Source organism: Petaurus breviceps, unplaced genomic scaffold, assembly GCF_028583685.1.
Source record: "Petaurus breviceps papuanus isolate PSGF00001 unplaced genomic scaffold, PetGlider_PUasm1.0 379, whole genome shotgun sequence".
Classification (NCBI taxonomy): Eukaryota; Metazoa; Chordata; class Mammalia; order Diprotodontia; family Petauridae; genus Petaurus; species Petaurus breviceps.
In genome coordinates, this window is record NW_027186303.1 from 2,272,303 (window position 1) to 2,287,091 (window position 14,789).

General features: G+C 40.4%; 1 protein-coding gene across 3 annotated transcripts in view; it reads left to right on the top strand.

Annotated features, from left to right (window-relative positions):
* The window catches only part of CUNH12orf75 (chromosome unknown C12orf75 homolog), a 113,374-nt gene that overhangs the window by 14,583 nt on the left and 84,002 nt on the right, over positions 1-14,789 (top strand). For 2 of the 3 annotated variants that reach the window (XM_069099397.1, XM_069099398.1), the window contains exons 2-3: positions 69-161; positions 6,524-6,596. In XM_069099397.1, coding sequence (XP_068955498.1) covers positions 69-161; positions 6,524-6,596 — 166 coding nt within the window. The remainder of the gene's footprint in view (positions 1-68; positions 162-6,523; positions 6,597-14,789) is intronic. The other variant, XM_069099399.1, reaches the window with a different exon arrangement.

Genomic DNA, 14,789 nt, shown 5'->3' on the forward strand with positions numbered 1-14,789 from the left:
TTCCTTCCTTCCTTCCTTCCTTCCTTCCTTCCTTCCTTCCTTCCTTCCATCCCTGGGCATTTTCTCAGGCTGCCCACCATGTCTGGAATGCTCTTCCTCCTCATCTCCACCTGGTGTCATCCCTAGCTTCCTTCAAAGTACCACTTGGAAGCCACCTCCTGGTAAGTTTATCCTGATGTCTCTTGTTGTCAGTGCTTTCTGTCCATGGAAATTAGTTTGTATCACATATATACATTCCCTCCCTCCAGTAGACAATAAGCTGTGGACTGTCTTAGTTTTCTCTGTGTATCTCCAGTGCTTCCCACATTGCCTGGAAGGAACATGGTAGATTTTAGGGGAAACTGAATAGAATTTTCATGGTCTCTCCCAGTGAGTAACAGGAGCATCTCATCAATGTTTCAGGCCTTTCTCTGTCTCTGCTTCCACTGGCCATTCGGTGTTCTCTTTCTCTGCTCACTTCTCAAGCACCTTCTACAGACCAATCCTACCAGAATTTTTTTAACCTTTTCCAAATATTTGCCAAACTCTGTGGGCAGTGGTCAGGCAGGTATTGCCCTAGGCTTCTGGTCAGTAGCCATCTAACAAAAACTGAACCAAGATGATTTTCTGTAGACTCCACGAAGATGTTTAGGTTCATATTGCTTCTTTAAATCTCTTCCAATCACCTAATCTTTCACCTCCCAATTAGAGCTCTGTTTCCTTGTGATACCTACCAGATCTGTAATGAAAACTCTGTGTATCTAACTTGGCTTTCAGTCAGTGGCAGACATCAGTACAGCCATCAAACAAGGAAGAGACCAAAAGATTTCTGTCTCAGCTTTTACATTCCCAATTCAATGAAACTGCTCCCTCCCCGTCCCCCTCCCACCTTGGCTCCCACCTCTTCCTCATTTTCCATTTTATGCCACCATACTCCCGTGCTGTAACATTTCAAAGTGACCTTGAGTAGGGCATGGCTGGGTATAGGCAGGGATTCCAGTTTCAGTGATCAACCCCTCATCATTATTTCTCCCCTAACCATACCCAATATTTTCCCCTTGAGGTAAAGTTTTCCATATTTAATCTTAGCTCCCCAAATAAATCATTTGTAAGGTTTGAGCAAACTCACTTCAAGAACTATAGATTTTAGGTCACCAAATTGCACAGAAGGATGCAGTTATATAAGAAAGAATTTAAATTTGGGTGTACATGTCACAGTGGAAAGAACACTAAACTTGTAGTCTTAGAGCTAGAGTTCAAATATTACCTCTGATACTTGCTAGCTGTGTGACCTTGGACAAGTCACCCTCTACAGGCCTCTGTTTCCTTATCTGTAAAATGAGTTTTCTAAGGTTCTGTCCAACTCTACATCTATAATTCTATGGCACCTGCCCTCCATGAGTTACACCCATTTAGATTTCATACTCTGTTCTCCATTCCTTCTTTCCAGATTTGTTTGGTATCACACTATATGTTATAGACTGCTGGCTGTTTCCCTTAGTTGGGATGCCATCTCTGGCTTTTGTGCCTATCTAAAGTGTTCCCCCATGCCAGGTATGCCCTCCTTCCTTATTTTCTGACTTACTTCTGACAGGGGCTGCTTTCATTACCACATCAGATCTTCCCAGATCCCCCCAGCTGGCAGTGCTGTTTTCCTCCTCAAATATCCTGAGAACTTTGGGGCATTTCATTTTTGCCCTCATCACTCTCTACCTTATATTTTACTATCTGAATTATATATCCTTCTCCTCACCACAATGGAGTAAGTACCTTAAGGGACTTAAAAAAAAACCTTCACAGTCCCTGGTTTATTTCAGTTTGATCTCACGCAAATTAAACAACAACAATAGCAACACAACAACAACACCCCCAAACCCAAACATTTGAAGTTAGGAGGGCACAGATCAGTGTTTAAAAGGCTCCAAGTATTTGTCTTTGCATTCCCCCAAGCCTCACTTAGCATGGTACACATAATTAATAGCTGCTTATCCAAACCATCAGTACTCATAGGGTCGCAGATATAAATAAAGCTGAAAGGGACCTCAGCAGCCATTCAGTCCAATGATCACATTTTACAGATGAAGAAACTGAGGCTCAAGGAAGGTAAATGATGTGCCCAAGGTCACAAAGTTAGTGCATAACAGAATTAGGATTTAAGCCTGTTGTTTCAGAATCCCGGGCTATTTATTAAGCAGTCACTATGAGTCTGGCATTGTGCCAGACAGTGGGATACAAAGTCAAAAGGAAATATTAAACCTGTCCTCAGGGAGCTTAGATCCTAGTGAAGGAAGACAACATTTGTATTCTTATGTAGATGCAAAATAGCCATCTGGTGGTGGGGGGGATATTTCTCAATCTGGGGCAGGAAAGTAGAAGATGGGTCTTGAGCTGAGTTTTGAAGGAAACTAGGGCATCTGGGAGGTAGAGGTAAGGATGGAGGACATTATGGGAATGAGGGGACAGGGCAGCCAGAACAAATGGAATGACACATGAGTGGAACAGCCAGAAACCCTATTTGGCTGGACCATAGAGTTCACTGAGGAATTGAATTGAGCTTATCTGTCATTGGTGGTGATGGCAATCACCCAGCAGGCAGAGCTTGGACAAGGCATTTGCATGACATAGATAGGGTTTGAAAATTGAACTCTGAGCCTTGACCCCAATTCGTTCAATCTGCTTCTGGATTTTACCTGTCCATGAGATAAATAACAATATTTCATGGAGAATGAGGTTTGGGGTCATGGAAAATAAGTGCATTAATTAAAAAGTGACACTGAAAAAGCTATGAGGACAGAAAGCTGAAAATTTCAAGAGACCCAGTGGCAAATGGAGAAAAAATATGGTGGGTGTAAGTAGGCTGCCATCTGTAGCAAATAAAGATTTAATTAGGAGCCATGAGAACAGAGGGATGGATGGTCCAAACACTGGTACCTACAGATGAAGATGGTGGCAGGACAGCAGATATCATGCTGTGGAGATCACCAGGATGACAATGGATGAATTTCTGAAAAGGTTTCACGAAGTAATAACCAAGGTCATGCAATAGCATTTCAGAGATAAAAGGAGTAAATTAAATGTTGATCAATAATTGTTGAATTCAATTTGGTTAAGTTCAATTTGATCTAATCACCACAAACATTTATTAAGAGCCTTCTATGTGTCAGGAGTCACAAAGGGAAAAGGGAGGGGACAGAGAGCCTACAAAGCAAAAATGAAAAACAATCCCTGATCACAGGAACCTTACAAGGCCCTGCAAAGTGCATCACATACTAGGGGAAATGCATTTGAAACACATAAATATGAAATTATTGCAGTAGAGGCAGGGAAGAACTAACTTTTGGGGAGAAACCCCCCTGCTGAGGCTTTCCCCGATCAGCATTGTTTTTATTTCCTCTTTCTTTCTTCCTGCCTTTAGATTTCTAGGGAGCTCTCCTTCTACTGATGCAATTTAGTCATAGAAAGTGGCCTGGGAGGGCCCAAGAGAGGGTGGCTTGCCCACGATCACAAGTATTCATCAAAGATAGGTTTTGGACTGAGATCTTCCTGACTGAATCTGACTCACTAGCTACTGTGCCACACTGCCTCTCACTTCCCTTTTGTTTTTAATATGTATTTCTATTGCTACCTTTTGCTTTTAGATCACTGACACTCCTCCTGTATCCATTCCTTCCTGTATCAATATCCTCTCTTTCCTCTCATTATTGGATTTTATTATATTAGAATTTATTTATTTTGAAGGAAGACTCTGTTAAGAGGAGAGTCTTTTCTTCACTTTCCCATGTCTTCCTCCCTCCCCTCCCCCCCATTGAATTGTTTTCACATGTTCTCATATCTCTCCCTTTGACCTCATTGCTCTAGACTTCAGTTCTGCTTATACAAGAATCTGACCATTAGGACCTTGGAAACCTTTTCGTTGTCTTCCTGACAATTTTTCATAGCGTCGTAAGAACCTTGGGTGTCACCTAGGCCAGTCACCTCATTGTATAGATGAGGGAAATGAGGCATAGAGATTCTAAGCAGCTCTGGTACTTACTAGCTATGTGAATGTGAGCAAATCAGCATCTCTCCAAGCCTCAATGTCTTCTGTGAGATGGGAATAAAGCTGTATGAACTGCTTGTTTCAGGGTCTCAGGGAAGAAAACATCTCCACAAACCTGCAAGCATTTGAGAGATAGATTTAGTGGTTTCCACAGAAGATCTCAGTTCAAACCCACCTCCCAGCCCTGTGCTCCTTCCTGTCCTGATGACATTCTGCCCAATTTGTCAACCTCCCAGTCAATTTTTCCTTTATAGTTCTGGTCGTGAGGGCATTAGGTCTTGTGACTCAACCATTTTTATAGATTTTAGCACTCCAGAGAGAGTTTGCATCCAGATATTTCTCCAGCAATATATTTCAATTTAAATTAATCAACAATTATTTATTAAATGAATAAGTAATTGTTGATGAATTTGAATTGACTTGAGAGGTAGCTTGGTCAGTGGATGGAAAATCAGCCAGTCAGGAAGATGTGGGTTCCACTTAGCGTGCCATGTCCCACATAACCCTAGAGCTATAAATTGAAGGGGTAATGAGGATGGGTAGAGGGGTTTTTTGGTTGAGAATTTTCTTTGTGATTTGCATAAGGCCACATTGCTGGAAAATGAGAGAGCTAGGATTTGAACCCAGGTTCAAATACAGCATGGAAGAAGCATTTGGGTGACTAATATTTGTAGTGTAGGGGTGGTTTGCACCCCATGGAATGTGGCCCAGAGAAACCTGTGCTGGAACCCCTCCAGAAACTTCTAGGGACTCCAGGGACCATATGTTTAATGGGTATAATTCCTTGTGCATTTACAACAACCTTCTTCATGTCATCACACCAATGTCTATCTAATTCAATTCAGTAACAAACATTTCTTAAGTACCTATTATATGCAAGGTACTGTATCATACACTGAGGATACAATGATAATATATGACAATCTTTGCCCGTGAGGAATTTATAATCTACTGGAGGGGCAATCAAAAACACATTTTTAAATTTAAATTTTATTTTATTCTGAACTTAAGGAATAAAACAAGTATTCTCATAACACAGAATAGGAAAAAAGAGGAAACTGCAGATCTATTATGTACAATTTGCTATTCCTTTTAAATGCATAATAATGTTATCACATAACTTTCTTTTTTTTCCTTTGCCCCACTCCCAGATGGCTACCATTAGATACAAATATGTAAATACATGTAAAGCCATTCTACACATAATTTTATTTATCAGTTCTTCCTCATTGTCCTATATGCCAGGCATTGTGCTGGGAGATGCATTTTTTTCAGGAGAGACAATATAAATAATACATAGGTGAACAGACACACAAAATCTAAAAATAGACAAGGGGAGTAATGCTCTAGAAACTGGGGGTGGGGTGGGGGAATTAGGAAATCCTTCATATAGAAGGTGATCCTGACTCATGTTTTGGATATGATACTTCACCTCTCTTTGCCTCAGTTTCCTCATCTGTAAAGTAATGGGGCTTGACTAGATGTCCTCTGAGGTCCCCATGATCTTCAGTCACATCCCCTCCTTTTGCCTCAGTTTCCTTATTTGTAAAATAATGGGATTTGGCTAGGCTTCTGAGGTCCCTTCTAGCTCTAGACCTGGGACTTTAGTTCTGCCTCCCTCATCCCCCCTTTCTGCAGCTCACAGATTAAATGAATGGTGGAGACAAGATCAGAACTCAAACACCATCTAGTCCAAACTGTGCAGTTTATATACTCAGGGGTCTTGCAACAAAATAAAAATAACATGGATGAGTTCTAAAGTAGTGTTTGAACCTGTGGTCCTAGAAAACATCCCATGGTGATTTTATTATCGTCATTGTTGTTATTATTATTATATTGGTATCAGGGTGAGGGACTATATGATAGAAAGGGAAAGTAGGATGGCAAAATAGAAAGGTCACGGAATGACAGGTGGACAATGAGAGTCTGTTAGTCAGCCAACAAACATTGATTAGGTACTTTCTGTGTGCCTAACTGTGAATGCAAAAACAAGAAAAAAGAAAGCCCAGAGTGCTCTACTAGGTGCCAGATTTAGGAAGGTCTATGTTTAAATCCTCAGACACTTACTAGTCGTATAATCCTGGACAAGTCACTTAACCTCTACCAGCCTCAGTTTCCTCTTCTGTAAAATGGGGGATAATAATAGAACCTATCTCCCAGGGTTGTTGTGAAAATCAAATAAGATAATATTTGTCAAGCATGAGGAATGTGCTGGGTGACTTTGGGCAAGTCACTTAACCCTTTTTGCCTCAGTTTCCTCTTCTGTCAAATGAGTTGGAGAAGGCGATAGCAAGATGAGGGGCAACTTGGCCCTATATCATTCAGGTCCCTTTCACCTTCAGAGCCTGAACCAATGAGTAAGATCAAGGTTAACAGACCTTGGTGGAAGGAGCAGGTAGCCACCACTGAGTCATGAAGAGAGGACAGAGCTTCTGCCCATCTCCATAGGGACCATTTATCCCACAAAGGATGAAAACTCAGTTGATTTTTTGTTTTTTGTTTTAGGGGTGTCAAGCCTTGATGGAAACAAATTCAGAGGAGACAATAAAGCTTTCATTGAAGACTGGTGTCAAGAACGGTAAGAAACCATCTCCATTGTTCTCCGACTCACTGAGGGACTGAACAGAAATTGTGGCTTCATACTTGGCTTGTTTTCAAAATACAAAATGGACACATCCTTTTTCTCCCTTTCCTGTTACTCTTTGTCCCTATGTTGTGAATGGATTTTGATTTTTTAAAATAAGCTTTTCTTTATTTCCTCCTGTGTGGCTTTATTACCATGGTATGTGAATACTTGGTGAATTTATGTAACAAAAAAAAATTTAAAGGACTTCTAGAAAAGAAAAGGTAGAAATAACAGCATTTCATGGTTCTTAACTGTCAAGATGGATGTTTATAGGATCATAAATTTAGAGCTGGAAGGGGTCTGATAGATTATCTCATCCATACCATATATATATACACACATATGTATTTAAATTTGGGATTTATAGTCATTTTTAATGCAACTGCTTTTCACTGGTTTGTGAGACAATATTACCTAAAATCTTCCTTCATTTGCCTCTTGTAATATTTGGCAAATGAGCTTTTATTCTAGGATTTGGAGCTGGAAGGTACCTTAGTTAGAAGGGTCTATCTCTTTAAGCCCCTCTCATTTTACAGATAAGGAAGCTGAGACCTATTAGAAATGTTAAGTGACTTGTCCAGGGTCACCCAAGTCTTAGGCTCTTCTGATTGCATGCTCCTCCCTTGGTCCCGCTCTAAAATGATATTGCCTACTAGGGTGATAAGCTGTGGTCAGGCTCCTCAATCCACAATTAGGTGTTAGCATTTTTGTTGTTGTTCAGTTATTTTAGTCATATCTGACTCTTTGGGACCCCATTTGGAGTTTTCTTGGCAGAGATACTGGATTGGTTTGCTATTTCCTTCTCCAGCTCATTTGACAGATGAGGAAACTGAGGCAAACAGGGTTTAAGTGACTGTCCCAGGGTCACCCAGCTAGGAAGTGTCTGAGGCTGGATTAGAACTCTGGTACTCTGAACTCTAGTCTTGCTGCTCTATCCACTGTGCCACCTAGCTGCCCCATCATTTCTTTTACCTTCCTATTATTTGGAAAGGGGTGAGGAGGGTCACATGATAGCATATTGCTTTCTTCCTTTTATCTTCTGCTAGAAATATGCTATATATTGTAAATGCTTATTCCCTTCCTTTCCCCAACCTAAGGATCTAAGAAAATATTAATTAATAAACATTTATCCAGTACCCACCTTGTAAATCATGGGCATGTTTAAAAAGCATAAATTAAGAAAAATAAAACATTCCTTCAAAATTCAAGGGCAGGGTAGGCACTGTTTCCTTTTATGTTGTTTTATTCCCAACATTTCTAGGAGCAGTTCCTGGGAGAACTTTTGAAATCTCCTCTGGGTGTTTATAATGTGAATGCCTTGAGAGGAGGGATTTTTACCCTTCTTCGTATTTTTATCTCCATTCCCCAGCACGGTGCCTGGCCCATACGAGGTAGGGGCTTATTAAATGTTGATCACTGATTGGTTGATTAGAAAAAGAGCAGACAGCAGATTTTTCCAATGTGCCTTAAGGGAAGTCTTCCCCAAAGCAGAGATTTGGATGAGATAACTCTTTAGCTTCTCTCCTTGTCCTATGATTCCACAATTTAATGACTGTGAATCGTGAAGAAAAAAAAAACAACCAAAAAACCCTAGTGCTTGTATTGTTTGGCCCTAAGCTGGATGGAATAGAACAGAGGATTGGATTCAGTGTCAGGAGATCTGAGTTCAAATCCCTATATGTGTAACCTTGGCCAAATCACTGGTCTCTTTGGGCCTCAGTTTCCTTATCTGTATATCATGGATACTTTGGCAGTCTGGGGAAGACTTCTCCAAATAAAGGGCATGACAGAGGATGAGATGGATACATGGTGTCATGGAAACAACCACCATGAGCTTGGACAGACTTCAAGAGAGTAGAGAACAGAAGGGCCTGGCCCACTGTGGTCCTGGGCATCACAAAGAATCAGACATGAGTGAACAGCAACAGCATTCATAATTGAAAGGAATGCTAAGTTTCAGTCAGAGTTCTGCCCTCTTTCTTGGAATTGATTCTTATATATATTTCTACAGTGCTCTCCTGCCCCTCCATTCCACCCATGTAAATTCCTTAAGGTCAAGGATTGTGTATCTTCTAGCACCTAGTATGGTACCTGGAATGTAATAGCCCTCTGCAGATGTTTGGTGAATGAATGAATGAGTGAGTGAGTGAGACACCCTTCTCAGGCTTTATAGCAGCTGCTGTGACTCACTCCTTTGGCTCTGTCCCTAGGGGTGGTGGCCCAGATTATCAGTTCCCATTGTCCCCACATATGCAGGAAAACACTCTGGCACATTAATTTTATCCTTTCAGTTGAGGTCATTTAGAAAATCAGAGTTGTTTACAATTCCTTAATTATGATTTTAGAAATGAATAACACATATATCAACAACCCAGGGTGCACATCTACTCCCAGACTTTGATCCTGAGGCCAGCAGATGATGATGCCCTTTTGATAGGCAAGACAAAATCCTAAGCACTTAGCACACTGTGCTACAGTGGAAAGAACACTAGATTTTCATGCAAAAAGAGCTGATTTCAAAGCCTGCTTCTGTTACATACTACCTATGGACTATTGGTCCAGGCAGTTCCCCTCTCTGGGGCTCAGTTCCCTCATCTGTAAGCTGATGGGGGAGGACTCAGCAGCCTTTCTTCCAGTTGTAAATCCATGATTCTCTTCTTAGTTGTGTGACCTTGGACAAGTCACCTCACCTCTCTTGGTTTCAGTTAACTTAATTTATAAGTGAGAGACCAGATCAGACTTTGTAAACTTGGGGTCCATGAACTTGAACATACAAACATACATATAGATAACTGTATTTCAATATAATTTGTTTCCCTTGTAGTCCTATATATTTTATGTACCTAAAAGCATGATTCTAAGAAGGTGTCCATAACCTTCTCCAGACTTCTAAAGGGACCTATAATACAAAAATGATTAAAAGTTCAGCATGGTGTTTTGGCATATAGTAGGTACTTAATAAATGCTTGTTGACTTGACTTGAATCCTTGGCACTAAGTGATGTCTAAATTTTCTCACAGCTCTATGTCTATGGATACTCCCAGACTGTTTAGTCAACAAATATTTGTTTGTTTGTTTGTTTTGTTTTTGTTTAGTTGTTTCAATCATGTCTGAGTCTTCATGACCCCATTTGGGGGTTTTCTTGGCAAAGATACTGGAGCGGTTTGCCATTTCCTTCTTTAGCTCATTTGATAGATGAGGAAACTGAAGCAAACAGGATTAAGTGACTTTCCCAGGGTCACACAGCTAGGAAGTATCTGAGGCCAGGTTTGAACTCAGGAAGATGAGTCTTCCTGACTCCAGAACTGGCACTCTATCCACTATGGCACCACCTAGCTGCCCTTAAATATTTATTAAATATCTTTTATGTGCCAGGAACTATACTGAGCTGTGGAGATACAAAGAAAGGCAACCCCCTAAAAAACAAACAAATGAAAAAACCACTCCCTCCCCTCAAGGAGTTCATGGTATGACAGGAAAACCTCCTGGAAGGTCAGTGTCTAATAAATTGTGGGTAACTCAAACTCAGGCACCCTGTTTCTCTCCTGTGAGTCCTTGAGCCAGCAAGATAACATTAGATAGACTGGGTCATGTGCTGATCCTTCATTTTTGGATGGCTCTGGGTCTGCTCCTCAGCTCTGTATAAAGGCTAAAGGCATTGCTCATTGAACCTGTCTGTGGTCCTGGGTAAGATTTCTGCTTTTCCCAGGTGGCCAGAGGGCAAAGACTCCCAGCCTTTTCTTCTCTGGGTACCACTTTCTCATATTCTGAGCTCAAATTCAGTACATTTGAAAGCAAACAAATAAACAAAATAGTCTGACTTTTTCTGTCATCTTCAGATTCTGAAGGTTTTGTGGGCAGGGGCCTTGAGGTGTTAAGTAGATTGCATAGGGAAATAATAACTTTGTATTTGGTGCCAGGATACCAACTACAGTGTTGGTTCAATCAACACACACCTTCTGTTTCATACAAGTTGCATGCTACACACATATATACTCACAAACACACACAAGGTATACCAAAAATCTTCATCTTGACTCTTCTCTCTCTTCCTGTGGCCTCTAGTCAGAAAGAAAATCATGGCAAATGTCATCCTGGTTTCCTTTTCTGACTTCCTGCTTTTTAATAAGCCTTTTAAGAAAGTTGCTGAATAGTGCCATACTTGCCACACGTGAGCTGACTCAGCTCAGTTTATTTGTGAAATGATTGTGTGACTAATACTCTCAGGCTTAGCATGATAGGTGATTTCATCCATGTTGGAAATTCCTATAGAAATCTGACTATATCTTAGTAGGGAAGTCTCAGAGGCCCCTGAGTATCAGAGACAGCAGTTGAACCTAGTTGTTCCTGACTCTTGTCTGGAATGCTATCTCCTATATCACACTCCTTCTCATGTCTGTGTGTGTGTTCAGTAATTTTTTTAGTTTAGTCCAATTCTTTGTCACCCCATTTGCGGTTTTCTTTGAAAAAATACTGGAGTGGTTTGCTATTGCCTTCTCCAGCTCATTTGACAGATGAGGAAATTGAGGCCTAGGGTCACATAGCTAGGAAGTGTCTGAGGCTAGATTTGAATTTAGGAAAATGAGTCTTTCTGCTTCTAGGTCTGGCACTCTATCCAGTATGGCGCCACCTAGCTGCTGCTTGTATATTATAATAAATCAGATGCCAGCCTTGCCAATAGCTTTCTCCTACCTTTCCAGTCTTACTACTCTCTGTGCTCTCTGCAGTTCAGTTACACTGGCTTATTTACTGTTCTTCACGTATGACACTCTTTCTGGGCTCTGTATTTATACTGGCTCTCCCCTCTGCCTGGAATACTCTCCCTCCTTGTCCTTCCTCTTAGCTTCCTTGACTTCCTTCCAGATTCAGCTCAAATTCCATGTTTCCTGCTCCTACCCAGCTGCTAATGCTTTCTTTTCTTAGATTACTTTCAGCCTACTTAGTATATACGTATGTGTGTGTGCATATGTGTATACATATATATGTATATGCATTCTAGTTATTTACATTTTCTCTTCCCTATTAGAATGTAAGCTTCTTGAGGGCAGGGACTAATTTTCTTTCTTTTGTATATCTATCATATAGTACAGTGCTTAATAATAGCTTATTGGTGACCATAAATTATTGGATTTATAAAAATTCTCATCAGCCCACAGAATTGTTTTGGACCTCCAATCATAGTTGCAGCTATTCCTGTCTCAGGATCATGGAACCAAAACAGGTCTCAAGAGGTCATCCAGAAGAACTCCCTCATTTGACAGAGGAGGAAACTGAGGCTCAGATAGTCCAAGTCACTTGCCCAAAGTTATACAGGATTTCTACTTCCCCTGTGCACTGACAAACAATTCTTTCACTGAGAGCAAATGTGAGATGAGGGATTAGATTTATTCTGGTTGACCCCAGAGTGAAGTATTGAGAGTAATGAGTGGCAGCTTGTTTTAAGGAAAAAGTTCCTAATAATTAGAGCAATTCAAAAGTGTAATGTGATGCCTTGGGAAGCCTCAGGTTCCTTCTTCAGCACATAATGAAAAGAATGATGGTATTTGAGAAGTTGAGGGGCCTTGCTGGTCTATTCATACCCAAAGGAATGTCCACTGCTACATTTCTGACAAGTGGTCAGTCAACCTTTACTCAGAGGCTTTCAATGAGAAGAAATCCATCACCTCTGGAGGCCACCCAAGGTCAGGTGTGCATAGGTGTTAATAGGAGTGTACATAGAAGGAGTGATCAGGTAAGGGGTAAACTATAGGGGCTCTGAGGTCCTTTCTAACTCTGAGTCTTTTATTCTAGAGGGCTGAGGTATTGTTTTCCCCAGCCAGTCTGGTGAAGTAGGATGGGTTCCATACATGGCAGGAGGTTTCAGAGTCAGAATTCCATAGAATCTAGTCTCTAAAAGTGGCAAGGGTTGAATTTCCTCTGTTCTGGGTCCAGTGAAAATAAATGGAAGGGTAGATGCTAGGGAGGGACTCAGGTATCAGTAGAAACCCTCATCAACCAGGGCACTCAGTCACAAGAGAGATATGGAGTGTTGTAGAATTCTTTTAGATGATTTTGTGCCATCAGGTAGAATAGTTGATACCTCTACATGTGGCAGTAGGTCCCAGAGGGAGACAGCCTCCAAACCTAGTTCCAGGGAATGGGTGATGGAGTAGAAAATGGCCATAAACCATTATGAGCCTACATAGAGAAAGAGACAGAGACAGAGACTTTCTTATGAAATACAAGGGGAAATAATTTCTTCAGTCTATAAGAGACTCCACAATGTGATAATTGCCAGTCAATAAGCATTTATTAAGCAATTACTATGTTCTGGCACTGTGCTAAGCACTGGGGTTGCAAGAAGGTGCAAAAGACAGTCCCTGATCTCAAAGAGCTCACAGACTGAGGCTATGAGATTGGGTTTTCAAAAGAAAACAATGGAGGTGTAATGCAATGACCAATCATGACTCTAGGAGAGTCATCGTGAAGAATCTTTCCCACCTTGATATAGAGAGATGCAAAATGAGACAGATTTTTTTTGATATGGCCAATGTGTGGATTTGATTTTCTTAACTATGATGATGATGATGATTACTTTTATTATTATTTACAAAGGTGGGTTTTTATTTTTTTGAGAAAGGGAAGAATCAGGGCTAGAGGGAACCAAATGAAAAAAAAAAAAGACCAAAAAAATCAATGATGCATTTAAAATATGCAGAAGGCAACAGAAAAAGTCTAGAAGGAGATATATACAAATGTGATAGGTTTGGAACTAAAGATTATCATATACTTCTAAAAAGAAACCCTAGATGTATGTAATAGATATTTGTCATTTTCTATATAATCCCTGTAACTGGTTCTTCGCATATGGAAATGTTCATGTTGGTTGGCTTATCAGGTTCAGAATAACAGCAAAGAATAATTGAGATGTGTTATAGAGATGTAAATGTTCCTCATGTTTATTTGTTAGAGAACAGGTCCCCTGGGAAAGGGGATTAGTGCCATCTTTTGGAGGCTTAGGTAAATGACAACATCAGAGGATTGAACAGGGCCAGAGATGAAATTACCACCTGATTGGAGCTGATGAGATCTTCAAGAGAAAAGTCCATGGAGGACAGTGACATGCATCAGTGACCAGAATTGCCTTCAACTCAGCTTTTCAGAGGGTAGTACCAATGTAGAAGGGTCTACCTCATGACTGTTGAAGCCTTATCCAAGGTAGCACTGCCAGTTGCTAAGAATACCTGGACCTTTAGAAGGATGGTTTTTTAATGGTGAATATCATTACAGGGGTGTACCAGAGCCAGCTCAAACTATTTGAAAGAACTAATTATTAAATTTTCTTTGTGAGCATTTGCACCTTGGAAATCAGCAAACATCACAGATCAGGGCTTGGTTTATTGTTTTGTTTGTTGCCTAGACTAATAAAGTGATGGAGAAAAATGGTAATGATGCATATTAAACTTAAAAGTGTGGGCACCTTCTTTTTCTTTTGGATAGCTGGTTGTTAAACATTTACCAGCACACTCCTGCTATTATTTTCTATAAGCTTAGAAATAAGTCTGGTATGTTTCCACTAGAATCATAGGTTTAGAGGTCAAAAGACCTAAAAGTTAATCTGGTTCAATGTTTTCATTTAACATATTAGAAAACTGGCCTAGAAAAGGGAAACATCTTGCTTAAAGTCACCTAGATAGTAAAGTGGAAGAACCTGGATTGTAATGGACATCTTCTGATTTTACACCCAATGCTCTTTCCACAAGAATACACACATGACCTTTTAGAATTTATAAACACAATCCTTCCTATTTTGAACCTGTTGAGCCTGTGTGTATGTAAGAGGAGCTGGTAGTTACCCTTGAGGGAATAGCAAAGGGTGATATTCCCAGATCACCTGAATATAAGCAGCATACCAGAAAAAGGAAAAGTTGCCAGTGTGTAGTTGGGTCTTTCCTGCCAGGACACAAGTCTTATTGTAAAAAGAATTAGGCTAGTCATATAGTGTGAATGATTTAGAGTCAAAATGTTGTACTGGGAGGGAAGGAAAAAATAAGGGGGAAATAAAGGAGAGGGAGAGGAGAAGGGAAGAAAAGGGGAGAGTGATTGTGAGAGCAATTACTTTTCTCATAGCAAGCATTATTATGCCCATTTTATAGATAAGGAAGC